General features: G+C 43.1%; 1 protein-coding gene across 1 annotated transcript in view; it reads right to left on the minus strand.

Annotated features, from left to right (window-relative positions):
* The window catches only part of LOC112255371 (attractin-like protein 1), a 327,241-nt gene that overhangs the window by 167,258 nt on the left and 145,942 nt on the right, over positions 1 to 14,041 (minus strand). Inside the window, exons 23-24 of the mRNA XM_024428366.2 lie at positions 394 to 488; positions 130 to 208 (exon numbers count right to left, since the gene is read on the minus strand). Coding sequence (XP_024284134.1) covers positions 130 to 208; positions 394 to 488 — 174 coding nt within the window. The remainder of the gene's footprint in view (positions 1 to 129; positions 209 to 393; positions 489 to 14,041) is intronic.

The raw sequence follows: 14,041 nt of genomic DNA on the forward strand, positions 1-14,041 counted from the left end.
TCCACCTTAGTGACTATAGCTAGGTGGTCAGTCACAATCAATGTTGTCAAACAGTCAAATAAACACTGACATTTACTACAGCACATACCGATCCAAACTATGGCGAAATGATCAGCTAAGACAAGTTACCTGTTGATCCAATAGACCAGGTGATGTTGAGGTTGAAGTTGTTGGATGCATTGATCGACATGTCCAAGTTCTTGTTGCTCTGTAAAATATGACCACAAAACGAGGTCGAACACGTGTATTCCACACCAACATTACGATGACTTGGAATAATACTTATGTGGGTTTTCTCTTCTTTACATAATCGATGCATGACATACATAACAGAAAGGCTACATGAGACCGTCCCGCAGGATGACTGAGGGAGGCGTCTGTGTGGTTACTGACCTGTTCAGGGGTGGCCATGAAGTTGATGGCGGTGTAGTGGTGGTCATCCTCCTGGAGAAGGCTGAAGGTGAACTGGTAGTCAATCAGCAGGTTGTCTGCAGGGACAGGGAGACAAACAGAAGATTAGAGATGTATTCTTAAAGTGCAGGGACACAGAGTCAGAACAACTCCCGTCGGAAGAGTTGCCCAGGAATCAGACCACAACAAGTGCAAGTGACTGCCTTCCTTTTCATATCAATAATGCAGTATTTCAATCAGCACAAGCTGTACTAGGAAACAAGAGTAGAGGAAGATCAATATGACATGGGTGTACGGCTAATAGAAAGTATTCACTGGGATTCAATGCCCGTTCTATTTTTATAAACGTTTGTCCTATTCAATGACAGGGCCTCATTGTCTGAGCCACAATGGGCTGTAATGCTGGGATTTGGAACATTTACCATCTGGACCACAGCAGGACTCTAGGAAGGTCACCTTGTCTGATTCCATTCAGAAGACAGCCCTTGATTCAAAGGGTACAGTCTAGGAGGAGCCATGTGGGAGACGGTCTCTATTGGATTGTCAATATGCTCAGCAGGACGGTTCACTAACCCCTTCAGATCACTGTTATTAACTATTCAGAGGAGTTCAGGTTCCACCAGGGGTGCACAACTAGGGTTGCAAAGGGTCAGAAACTTTTTTCACTGGAAATTTGCCATGGGATGTTAAGCCCTGGAATTTGGGGAATTGTGCTTAAATTCATTTTTAAAAAGTTAGCTTACAATAGTGAACCTTTTTTGTGGGATACACATAAGGCAATTCAAGGTCTTGTGGCATATTTTGGTTAAACTATCCCCAATTCAATGGAATTCCAACCCTCTGCATACACAGTGCATTCTTCCATCACATGTACAGCTGATTCTCAAGATCTTGCACACTAATGAGATTGAGCACACACTACTACACTGTCTGAGCCAAGGACTACATGATTTCTAGTCTTGATTACAATACTGGGTGGTGTGAATATATTTTATAGGACATACATTATTTTTTGTTAACTAGTAAATAGTAGCCTACAGCAAAGTGTGTTTAAATCATTTCTAACTTTTTCTGATAGTTAGTTTTTGCTACCATGTGGGTTTTAGCTTGCTTGAGCCTGCTAACTGAGGAGTGTTAATTAATTTGTTTCCATGTTTCATTTTAAAACATGTATCTTACAAAGGAGTTGTTTAATCTAACTGCTTAACTATTTACATTAACTATTTACAAAAAAAATTCTAATCTTTACAGGAAAATGACAAGGCACTACCTGATGTGTGGAGACATTTCACTACAGCTAATGCAGAAGGAAAAGCTGTGTACATAGATTCAGGGCATAACGTACAGACAAGGGTATGGTAGGGTTGAGAACAGAGGAGGTAAACCTAGGGATTGAGTGACGATGAGAGAGGTTCCATCTCTGGAGGCACCAGTTAAGTTAGGTGAGGTCTCGCATGTGTGGGGGGTGGGACAAAGGAGCTATCTATCTATCTACGGCATGTTGAGCGGGACTAGGGGCTCCGCAGTAAACAAAACAATGAGAGCTACCCTAAACAACAGTATACAAGGCATATTGGCATAAGAGAGAGGCATAAAGCAATCATGTGTTGATTGGGAGAGCTAAGACAACGGGTAAGACAGCAACGGGTAAACAGCTAAGACAACAACAATGGATAAATGGCGATGAATGGGCAGAGCGGGTCAGTTAGCTACACACAGGGCCTGAGTTCGAGGCTGGGGCCAACAGATAGAGCAGCAATAGATGAAACAGGGAGCCGTTACTACGCTAGGCGAGTGGGAGACACGGTGTTCAGAAAGCTAGCGGGCCAGGGCAAGCAGATGGGTCTTCACCGACATCCACGACACAGAGGCCAGTTGAGAACACATCGGCCGAATTACGTCAGCAGACCAGTCGTGATGGATCAGCGGGGCTCCATGTCGACAAAGGGTCCAGGCCAATTGGCAAGAGATGTAATGTAGTTGGAGTACTTCGTTGGCTAGCCGGTAGATGGGTCTAGCAGGAGGCTAGCTCGAGGCTAACTGGTGCTTGCTTCTGGCCAAGGGCGTTAGCCACAATAGCCACTCAGTAGCTGCTAGTTAGCTGCGATGATCCAGTGTAATGGTCCAGAGCTTGCGGCAGGAATCCGGTGATATAGTGGAGAAAAGCAGTCCGATATACTCAGGGCAGATATCGCACTGTGTAGACTGACAGGTATTATCCGGGCTAAAGCGGCTAGTATCTGAGCTAAAGGTAAAGACCGCTAGCAGTGGCTAACAATGACTAAATAGCTAGCAGCTAATTAGCTGGCTAGCTGCTGATGGCTAGCTTCTGATGGAGGTTCCAGTTATAAAGTTTTTAAAAATTGCAGATCCGTACCACATTGGGTGAGGACGGTTGCAGGAAGGTATATTTGATTCGAAAATGGAAAAAAGAGATTTAAATATATACAACAACAAAAAAAGAAACAAAATTAATATTACATGAGCCAAAACAACACACGTCTTACTGCTACGCCATCGTGGATTCAAGATGGCGTAGCATTTGCTGGATGCAGAGCTCAATGGAGTTCAAGTGAAAGTCAAGCAAATCATAGAGAAAGCAGACTGTATTGCAATCATCTCTGATGGGTGGTCGAATGTTCGTGGGCAAGGAATAATTAAGTACATCATCTCCATCCCTCAACCAGTATTCTACAAGAGCACAGACACAAGGGACAACAGACACACCGGTCTCTACATTGCAGATGAGCCAAAGGCAGTCATCCATGACCTTGGACCACAGAAGGTATTTTCACTGGTGACAGATAATGCTGTGAACATGAAGGCTGCTTGGTCTAAAGTGGAGGAGTCCTACCCTCACTTCACACCCATTGGCTGTGCTGCTCATTCATTGAATCTGCTCCTCAAGGACATTGTGTCACTGAAAACAATGGATACACTACAAGAGTGCCAAGGAAATGGTTAGGTATGTGAAGGGTCATCAAGTTATAGCAGCAATCTACCTCACCAAGCAAAGTGAGAAGAATAAGAGCACCACATTGAAGCTGCCCAGCAACACCTGTTGTGGTGGTGTTGTCATCATGTTTGACAGTCTCCTGGAGGGGAAGGTGTCTCCAAGAAATGGTCATATCGCAGTCTGCAAATATGGACAGCCCCATCAAGAGGATCCTCCTGGATGATGTATTTTGGGAGAGTGTGGTAAGCAGCCTGAAACTCCTGAAACCTATAGCAGTAGCCATTGCAGGGATTGATGGAGACAATGCCATCCTGTCTGATGTTCATACTCTGCTTGCAGATGTAAGAGAAGAAATCCGTACTGCAGAAGAAGAAACTGCAGTTCTGAAAAACGTGAAGATATCTGCCTGAAGCCCATACATGCCGCAGTGTACATGTTGTACCCCAAGTATGCTGGCAAGAGCATCCTGTCTGGTGCAGAGATCAACAAGACCTAGGGTGTCATCACTACTGTGTCTCGCCACCTTGGCCTGGATGAGGGCAAGTTTCTTGGCAGTATGGCGAAGTACACTTCCAAGCAAGGGCTTTGGGATGGAGATGTAATATCGCAGTCGTGCCAACATATCTCATCAGCCACCTGGTGGAAGGGACTTTGTGGATCTGAGGCTCTTTCCCCGGTTGCCTCCATCATCCTCCAAATCCCACCAACATCAGCCGCCTCAGAGTGCAACTGGCCCTTGTTTGGGAACACACACACCAAAGCACGCAACAGGCTGACCAATACAAGGGTTGAAAATTTGGTGGCCATCCAGGCAAATTTTGGGCTTTTTGAGCCTGACAACGAGCCATCCTCAACAAGGTTGGAAAGTGACAGTGAAGATGAGGCCTCAGAGTCTAATGTTCAAGAGGTGGACATTGAGGAGGTCCAGGGAGAAGACATGGAAGCCTGAGAGGACGACAACCAAAGCTTTAGTTTCTAGACTATAATTTTACAGATGTATGTTGAAAACATTTTGGGGAGATGTGATGGATCATTGGGGATCATTCAATATTCCCTTTCTTTTGTTGTTCAGTGAAATCATCACATGTGAAGAGTCAACTCATTTAATTAAAGTTCAATTTGTAACTAAAATGTTTTTTTTTTCTATTGGAAGGATTTAATCATTTGCAATTATGTCTATTTATGATAAGGTAAAATGTTTATGTTTCTGTCTCCATATCGGGGCGGCAGGGTCGCCTAGTGGTTAGAGCGTTGGACTAATAACCCACAGGTTGCAAGTTCAAATCCCTGAGCTGACAAGGTACAAATCTGTCGTTCTGCCCCTGAACAGGCAGTTAACCCACTGTTCCTAGGCTGTCATTGAAAATAAGAATTTGTTCTTAACTGACTTGCCTAGTTGAAAAAAAATATGATATGGTAAATATATCCAATTTAAAAAACATCTACATTTAAATTATATTAATTTGCATTTATTCCAGTTAATCCCACATATTCCTGTTAATTCCCATGGCAAGTTTCCACCTCTGAATATTCCCCAAAATGTGCAACCCAATGCACCCAACTCCGGTCCTCAAGTGGTTGCAGGTCCTGCTGGTTTTCCTTTTTTGCAATTTGATCAGACATAGGAGGCCAGGTATGTGCACTCTCTGGGCATTCAATGATATGAACTCATCAATTCAGTGCCAGGGACCATTTGAAAACGCAGGGATACAGTCCTTGTGGACTGGAGTTGTGCATCCTGCGAAGCCTATAAAATTACAAATACAAAATTGCCCTTGCTAGAAGCATGTGTTTCAGACATAAGGAAGTGGATGGCTGCAAACTTTCTACTATTAAACTCGGACAAAACAGAGATGCTTGTTCTAGGTCCCAAGAAACAAAGAGATCTTCTGTTGAATCTGACAATTAATCTTAATGGTTGTACAGTCGTCTCAAATAAAACTGTGAAGGACCTCGGTGTTACTCTGGACCCTGATCTCTCTTTTGAAGAACATATCAAGACCATTTCAAGGACATCTTTTTTCCATCTACGTAACATTGCAAAAATCAGAAACTTTCTGTCCAAAAATGATGCAGAAAAATTAATCCATGCTTTTGTCACTTCTAGGTTAGACTACTGCAATGCTCTATTTTCCGGCTACCCGGATAAAGCACTAAATAAACTTCAGTTAGTGCTAAATACGGCTGCTAGAATCCTGACTAGAACCAAAAAAATTATCATATTACTCCAGTGCTAGCCTCTCTACACTGGCTTCCTGTCAAGGCAAGGGCTGATTTCAAGGTTTTACTGCTAACCTACAAAGCATTACATGGGCTTGCTCCTACCTATCTCTCTGATTTGGTCCTGCCGTACATACCTACACGTACGCTACGGTCACAAGACGCAGGCCTCCTAATTGTCCCTAGAATTTCTAAGCAAACAGCTGGAGGCAGGGCTTTCTCCTATAGAGCTCCATTTTTATGGAACGGTCTGCCTACCCATGTCAGAGATTAAACTCGGTCTCAACCTTTAAGTCTTTACTGAAGACTCATCTCTTCAGTGGGTCATATGATTGAGTGTAGTCTAGCCCAGGAGTGGGAAGGTGAACGGAAAGGCTCTGGAGCAACGAACCGCCCTTGCTGTCTCTGCCTGGCCGGTTCCCCTCTTTCCACTGGGATTCTCTGCCTCTAACCCTATTACAGGGGCTGGGTCACTGGCTTACTGGGGCTCTCTCATGCCGTCCCTGGAGGGGGCGTCACCTGAGTGGGTTGATTCACTGTTGTGGTCATCCTGTCTGGGTTGGCACCCCCCTTGGGTTGTGCCGTGGCGGAGATCTTTGTGGGCTATACTCAGCCTTGTCTCAGGATGGTAAGTTGGTGGTTGAAGATATCCCTCTAGTGGTGTGGGGGCTGTGCTTTGGCAAAGTGGGTGGGGTTATATCCTTCCTGTTTGGCCCTGTCCGGGGGTGTCCTCGGATGGGGCCACAGTGTCTCCTGACCCCTCCTGTCTCAGCCTCCAGTATTTATGCTGCAGTAGTTTATGTGTCGGGGGCTGGGGTCAGTTTGTTATATCTGGAGTACTTCTCCTGTCCTATTCGGTGTCCTGTGTGAATCTAAGTGTGCGTTCTCTAATTCTCTCCTTCTCTCTTTCTTTCTCTCTCTCGGAGGACCTGAGCCCTAGGACCTGAGCTCCAGGACTACCTGACATGATGACTCCTTGCTGTCCCCAGTCCACCTGGCCATGCTGCTGTTCCAGTTTCAAATGACCTGAGCCCTAGGACCATGCCCCAGGACTACCTGACATGATGACTCCTTGCTGTCCCCAGTCCACCTGGCCATGCTGCTGCTCCAGTTTCAACTGTTCTGCCTTATTATTATTTGACCATGCTGGTCATTTATGAACATTTGAACATCTTGGCCATGTTCTGTTATAATCTCCACCCGGCACAGCCAGAAGAGGACTGGCCACCCCACAGCCTGGTTCCTCTCTAGGTTTCTTCCTAATTTTGGCCTTTCTAGGGAGTTTTTCCTAGCCACCGTGCTTCTACACCTGCATTGCTTGCTGTTTGGGGTTTTAGGCTGGGTTTCTGTACAGCACTTTGAGATATCAGCTGATGTACGAAGGGCTATATAAATAAATTTGATTCGATTTGATTTGATTATAAAACACAATGACCATCACAACCAAACCCCACTCACTATGAGGAAATACCATTTTCATAGTTAGTCAATGACAGCTGAATGCACTACATGTCTCAGAAGCTCACACTGTGCCATTCACTTCCCCATTTCACGGCTTCTATGAACTGCTGTTTATCAGCCACGTGAGAAGAACAAACAATTGTTTATCATCGTTCTAACTCGACAAAATAATACTCCTGCTGAGTTCAGAGAGGACTTCCTTTGACTTCCTTTCAGAACGCACATTTCAAGCCTTAGCGAGACGAAAGGAAATTATGTTCGACAAATAGTTGCATTTTTTTTAGTCGCCATGCCGAATTAAAGGAATTAGCAGATATCAGATCAAAGCCAATGCGTGACTCTTTCTCCCTGCCGCTCCGGGCACACACGTTGCTGTGTGTTGTTTATCCCATAAGGGTCTTCTGTAAACTTCAAACAGTTCTACATGCTCTGTAAAGAGGACACAGAAGTGCAGAGAAATTCAAAAAGGACATTGTGAGGTTTCTAGGGTGTTTGGTACCAGTGTATGGTGCTTATTAATGTACAGTATACTTAGACAAATGCCGTGCCCACTCAAAGAATCCCTGCTGAAAACAATGACATTAGTGGACAAAGTGGAAGACTTGTCAAGTTGCACAATCCTTTTCAACATCTAACATGTTTCAATATGTTAGATTTCATGCCTGATATAATATTTGCCACTGTGACGCAAAAGCAACAAGTGCAAATTAAGACTCTCATCAGAGAAATAACAAAACAATTTCCCCTCGGATAATCAAAATTATTTGCATACATTATTTGCATACATAAATGTGAACATGTTCATTGGGCACACATTTGACCTTACAAAGATAACTTAAATAAGGTAATGTAAGCATCAAATGAGCTACACAAGACTAAAGTTGCTATAGACAAGTCATGGTTTTAGCATACTGTAACTTTATTCAGAATCTAAAAGAAAGAGCAAAATCTCACCTGTAAAGTCATTTCATATTTAGAAGTCTGCATCCAGTAAGTTGAAACAGCATGATGCCCTATTCAATATCAGTGATACAGGATGCACTTGGAGATTTCATTTAATGCCTGTTACTATTCATTGCCTTGCATTTGAAACACTTTCTTCAAAGACAAATACATGCATGTATAGCATTAGTACAGAGGGAAAGCAATTAGTTAAAAAACACCAATAACCAGGTTTCCATCCAACCTTTTTACGCAAGTAAAGTACATAAAAGAAAATGTAACGACAAGGTGGGTTCTTTTTGTGTAGGTTAGAGTTTTTTGTCATGAATCTTGTTCTGGAGGCAGCTCTGCATTGTGGTCATTAGCTAGCACAGTCACAAAGTCCTTCAACCTTACCTTAACCACCCTGCTAACCCAAATGCCTAAATTAAATTAAGTCCAAAAAGCACATTTTTGTTTTCATGAATTTTTACAGTATAGCCAATTTAGACTTTGCAGCTTGCCTATCTAAGGGGAAATTGTTCAGATGTCAACCTGCGCTTTTGAGGGGTTGGTTAAATGTGGAAGAAACATTTCAGTTGAATGCATTCAGTTGTGCAACTGACTAGGTATCCCCTTTCCCCTTCTTTATGTCTGTAATTCATTCTGCCAGAAATGGCAGTGGGAATTTTGTCCATATTAATCTCATCATGTGGGCTAACCTACCTGCATTGTATATGCGAGCTGCTGACTTTAGCGAACATGTCAAGACCAGAGGAGGCACATTCGCTATATAACGCAACATATTTTGTGACAAAACCATCAGTAGAGTTGAAAATCCGCTGGAAACCCTTTTAACTTGACTTATATATTTTATTTGGTACGTGGGAATTTAACCACAAACGTTCTGTTAATGTGCACCATCATCATACACACCCTTTTTATCTGCAACATGAAACATAGCTCCGGTGGGAAAATGCGCATATTGTTTTTATGCAGATTTTAGAATATTCGCATGGAAACCGAGCTATTGAGAATTTACACTCGGGACACTTGCTCAGAAGAAGTGGTTTCCTTGATTATTCTGGACCCCATGTAAAGTGACACCTATAATGGAGGTATCTTCTGTAAAATAGCTATGAACATGTGCTTGTCTGATGGTAATACTCAGCTTGTCTGATGGTACTACTCAGCTGTCCGTGCCAACTGCCTGACTGACAATGCTCAGACATCTATTGTACAATTAAGTTGTCTGCTCAGTATAACTAAAATTAGTTTAAATGGAGATTATTCCCTTAGTCGAGTCAAACAGACACTCTTCGAGACAACACCGAGGTTCAAGACCATAGTCTACACAGCCAGTCTACAATTAGCAAGTAGAGATTATCAGCACAGAGAAGCCTCCGTGCTTGCGTCTGGGGAGAGTATCTCTCTCACTGTATCTATCTGACACTGGTTAGGCGTCTGCAAAGAGTGCCTGTCAGATAGTGTTTAGTGTTTAGTGCAGAGTGCAGAGTGCCTGATCCTCTCATGATGTGGCGGGGCTGGTGGGACACACTTGGTGGCTCCTTCTTATTAGGGCCTTCTAGCTGACACTGATCCACTGTGAGGGCAACTCATTACCCACACTAACCTGGTCAGCCACTGACGACCAGCTTCCTCATTAGCATCAGCCATGATTACATTCCAGTGGGGACCCACTGGGCACACACTGGTTGAATCAACGTTGTTTCATTGTAATTTGTCAACGTATTGTGACATGTTTTCAACTCATTTCCACCAGAATTGTAAAAATTTCTACTTAAATGCTTGGACTTAAGTAAATTAATCAATTTATGATGAGGTTGAGTAGTGGTTGACATTGTATATGCCATTCCACAGACCACCATACAGTATATTAAATATAGGATGAAAAAGATTTTTAACATTTCTATGTCAAATTTGTCTACGCAATTTCTACATATACATAGTTCTGATGATTATGTTGATATTAGATTGAAGTAACTACCTGTTAGTCAGGTTAAGTCAAAGAATTTAAGTTGAAGTTTTACCCTAATTTCAATGTTTACAACTCTGGTTGAAATGAGATGAAAACAGTACTGGTCACATGAAGGGTTAAATGTGGAAGACACATTTCAGTTGAAGGCATTCAGTTATACAACTGATGAGGTATCCCCCTTTCCCTTCATACTTTTTTCAAATCCAATGTATTTTCACGTTGATTGGAAGAATGACCTAGATCAGTTTCCAATGGTAGGTAGTATTAGGCCTACCATTAGTAATTACTAAGTACTATTATTAGTAGTAGAAGTACATATTGAAGCCATAAAGTAGTTGTAGAAGTACTAGTAGTTAGAATAGTACAGTAGCAACATCTCCATTAATAAAATGTCATTCCTCATCATCATTACTCTCACTATCATTATTCGTGTCATTGTGCTAGATTTCTGCCTTGTCACAATTGGTTGATTAATTAGTATGTAATGAACATGCAAAGTAAACATCAATCCCTTCAAATAGAGGATGTCACACTCAGTTCCCAGAAGGACATGTGTGCTACCCTTCAGTCGCCCTGATTCATTAGGCATAATTGGCCCAATTAGTCTCTTTAACCTTCACATCCACATCCCAGCTTAGACATCCACACATCCTATATGTCCAACAAATCCTACACATCTGCACTGGTAATGCTTCTAGGAAAGGCAGGGCTTGACTCACAATAGCTAGCCATTAGCTAAACAGCATGATAAAAGCTTTGAATCTTGATTGGTTATGACATAATTGTAGCACTTAAGTGGGGCTTAACCTTTGAGCCTAAGTTTCTGCGCTCGTGACATAATGGAAAACACTATCAGTCATCAAACATGGCCGACCTTTCAGTCCTCTGAGGTGAACGACAGCTTTGCTGATGACCCTGCCTGTTATGGAGATTTGAAATGCCATGTAGGAGGAAAATCAGTCCCACTTTCTCACAGACCTCAAATAGAGCTCTTATTTGTCCTCCATGTCCACCGTGAGATCTGAATAGCATGCTAATAGATGATTTACAGCCACTTTTCTATTTGATAGAATAGCGTATGATAAAGGAACACAGGAAACAAATGTATTTCTAATGCGCCATTTAGAGTATTCGTGTGCTTGTTTGGCCATGTTCAAACAGACCGAGCAGATAGCTTGTCCATTTGCTCCCTAATGACTTTGAACCCTCTCAACCGATGCAGGGGAACGATCAGGATATGACATGTCCCTCAGGGGAAACAGTCCGTAGCCAAACAGAGATAGGCGGATAGACACCTCTCAGAGTGACCATAGTGATTGGGAGTGATCTCCACAGCCACGTCCTCCACTGCCTCCTGGTAACTGTGGGTACACTGTACAGCGAGGGTGCCACCTAGTGCCCTCCTTACTCAGACATAATGCCAGTCAGCTGAACAGACAATCTGTCATGAGCAACAGAAGACAGTGGGGGCGACAGTGAGTGATGCCGGTGCATGTACTTAACCTTTCTAAAGCCGGTTAGAATCTGACAATACAAATACAGAACAATAGTTGACAGTACCGATTGGTGTTTTTAGATAGAGATTTGTTTTCTATATATCTGGATGTGTTTTGATGTTGTGAAGGGTTGTGTTGTTCTAGAGCTCTGGTTGCTCTTCTTCGTTTAAAGAACTTAAAGGACAGTCCACAGTTTTTTTTTATGGTGGGTGTTTCGTGTTTTTTAATAGCTCTGAATATCAACTATTGAAACAGATGTTAAAACTACATGTAGTGTAGTGTGTGGTATATGTACAGTACATGGTTAGTTTTGAACTAGGTAAGTGAAAGCATTGCTTTGACAAAAAATGTTTGCATTTGTTCTGAACAAAGGGATACTTGATGATTTCCTGACCTAAGCAATTCTGACTACTAGTATCAAAGTAAAAAAATTGTATTTTTTATTTATTTATTTCACCTTTATTTAACCAGGTTGGCAAGTTGAGAACAAGTTCTCATTTACAATTGCGACCTGGTCAAGATAAAGCAAAGCAGTTCGACACATACAACAACACAGAGTTATACATGGAGTAAAACAAACATACAGTCAATAATACAGTAGAAAAATAAGTCTATATACGATGTGAGAAAATGAGGTGAGATAAGGGAGTTAAAGGCAAAAAAGGCCATGGTGGCGAAGTAAATACAATATAGCAAGTAAAACACTGGAATGGTAGATTTGCAGTGGAAGAATGTGCAAAGTAGAAATAGAAAAAATGGGGTGCAAAGGAGCAAAATAAATAAATAAATACAGTAGAGGATGAGGTAGTTGTTTTGGCTAAATTATAGATGGGTTATGTACAGGTGAAGTAATCTGTGAGCTGCTCTGACAGCTGGTGCTTCTTAAAGCTAGTGAGGGAGATAAGTGTTTCCAGTTTCAGAGATGTTTGCAGTTCGTTCCAGTCAGTGGCAGCAGAGAAATGGAAGAAGAGGCGGCCAAAGGAAGAATTGGTTTTGGGGGTGACCAGAGAGATAAACCTGCTGGAGCGCGTGCTACAGGTGGGTGCTGCTATGGTGACCAGCGAGCTGAGATGAGGGGGGACTTTACCGAGCAGGGTCTTGTAGATGACCTGGAGCCTGTTTGGCGACGAGTATGAAGCGAGGCCAGCCAACGAGAGCGTACAGGTCGCAGGGGCTTTGGTGACAAAACGGATGGCACTGTGATAGACTGAATCCAATTTATTGAGTAGGATATTGGAGGCTATTTTGTAAATGACATTGCCGAAGTCGAGGATCGGTAGGATGGTCCGTTTTACGAGGGTATGTTTGGCAGCATGAGTGAAGGATGCTTTGTTGCGAAATAGGAAGCCGATTCTAGATTTAACTTTGGATTGGAGATGTTTGATGTGAGTCTGGAAGGAGAGTTTACAGTCTAACCAGATACCTAGGTATTTGTAGTTGTCCACATATTCTAAGTCAGAACCGTCCAGAGTAGTGATGCTGGACGGGCAGGCAGGTGCAGGCAGCGATCGGTTGAAGAGCATGCATTTAGTTTTACTTGTATTTAAGAGCAGTTGGAGGCCACGGAAGGAGAGTTGTATGGCATTGAAGCTCGTCTGGAGGGTTGTTAACACAGTGTCCAAAGAAGGGCCAGAAGTATAAAGAATGGTGTCGTCTGCGTAAAGGTGGATCAGAGACTCACCAGCAGCAAGAGCGACATCATTCATGTATACAGAGAAGAGAGTCGGCCCAAGAATTGAACCCTGTGGCACCCCCATAGAGACTGCCAGAGGCCCGGACAACAGGCTCTCCGATTTGACACACTTGAACTCTATCAGCGAAGTAGTTGGTGAACCAGGTGAGGCAATCATTTGAGAAACCAAGGCTATCGAGTCTGCCGATGAGGATATGGTGATTGACAGAGTCGAAAACCTTGGCCAGGTCAATAAATACGGCTGCACAGTATTGTTTCTTATCGATGGAGGTTAAGATATTGTTTAGGACCTTGAGCGTGGCTGAGTTGCACCCATGACCAGCTCTGAAACCAGATTGCATAGCGGAGAAGATGCGGTGGGAATCGAAATGGTGGGTAATCTGTTTGTTGACTTTGCTTTCAAAGACCTTAGAAAGGCAGGGTAGGATAGATATAGGTCTGTAGCAGTTTGGATCTAGAGTGTCTCCCCCTTTGAAGAGGGGGATGATCGCAGCTGCTTTCCAATCTTTGGGAATCTCAGACGACACGAAAGAAAGGTTGAACAGGCTAGTAATAGGGGTTGCAACAATTTCGGCAGATCATTTTAGAAAGAAAGGGTCCAGATTGTCTAGCCTCGCTGATTTGTAGGGGTCCAGATTTTGCAGCTCTTTCAGAACATCAGCTGACTGGATTTGGGAGAAAGGAGAAATGGGGAAGGCTTGGGCGAGTTGCTGTGGGGGGTACAGTGCGGTTGACCGGGGTAGGGGTAGCCAGGTGGAAAGTATGGCCAGCCGTAGAAATGCGTATTGAAATTCTCAATTATAGTAGATTTATCGGTGGTGACAGAGTTTCCTATCCTCAGTGCAGTGGGAAGCTGGGAGGAGATGTTCTTATTCTCCATGGAC

This window comes from Oncorhynchus tshawytscha, linkage group LG01 (assembly GCF_018296145.1).
Source record: "Oncorhynchus tshawytscha isolate Ot180627B linkage group LG01, Otsh_v2.0, whole genome shotgun sequence".
Lineage (NCBI taxonomy): Eukaryota > Metazoa > Chordata > Actinopteri > Salmoniformes > Salmonidae > Oncorhynchus > Oncorhynchus tshawytscha.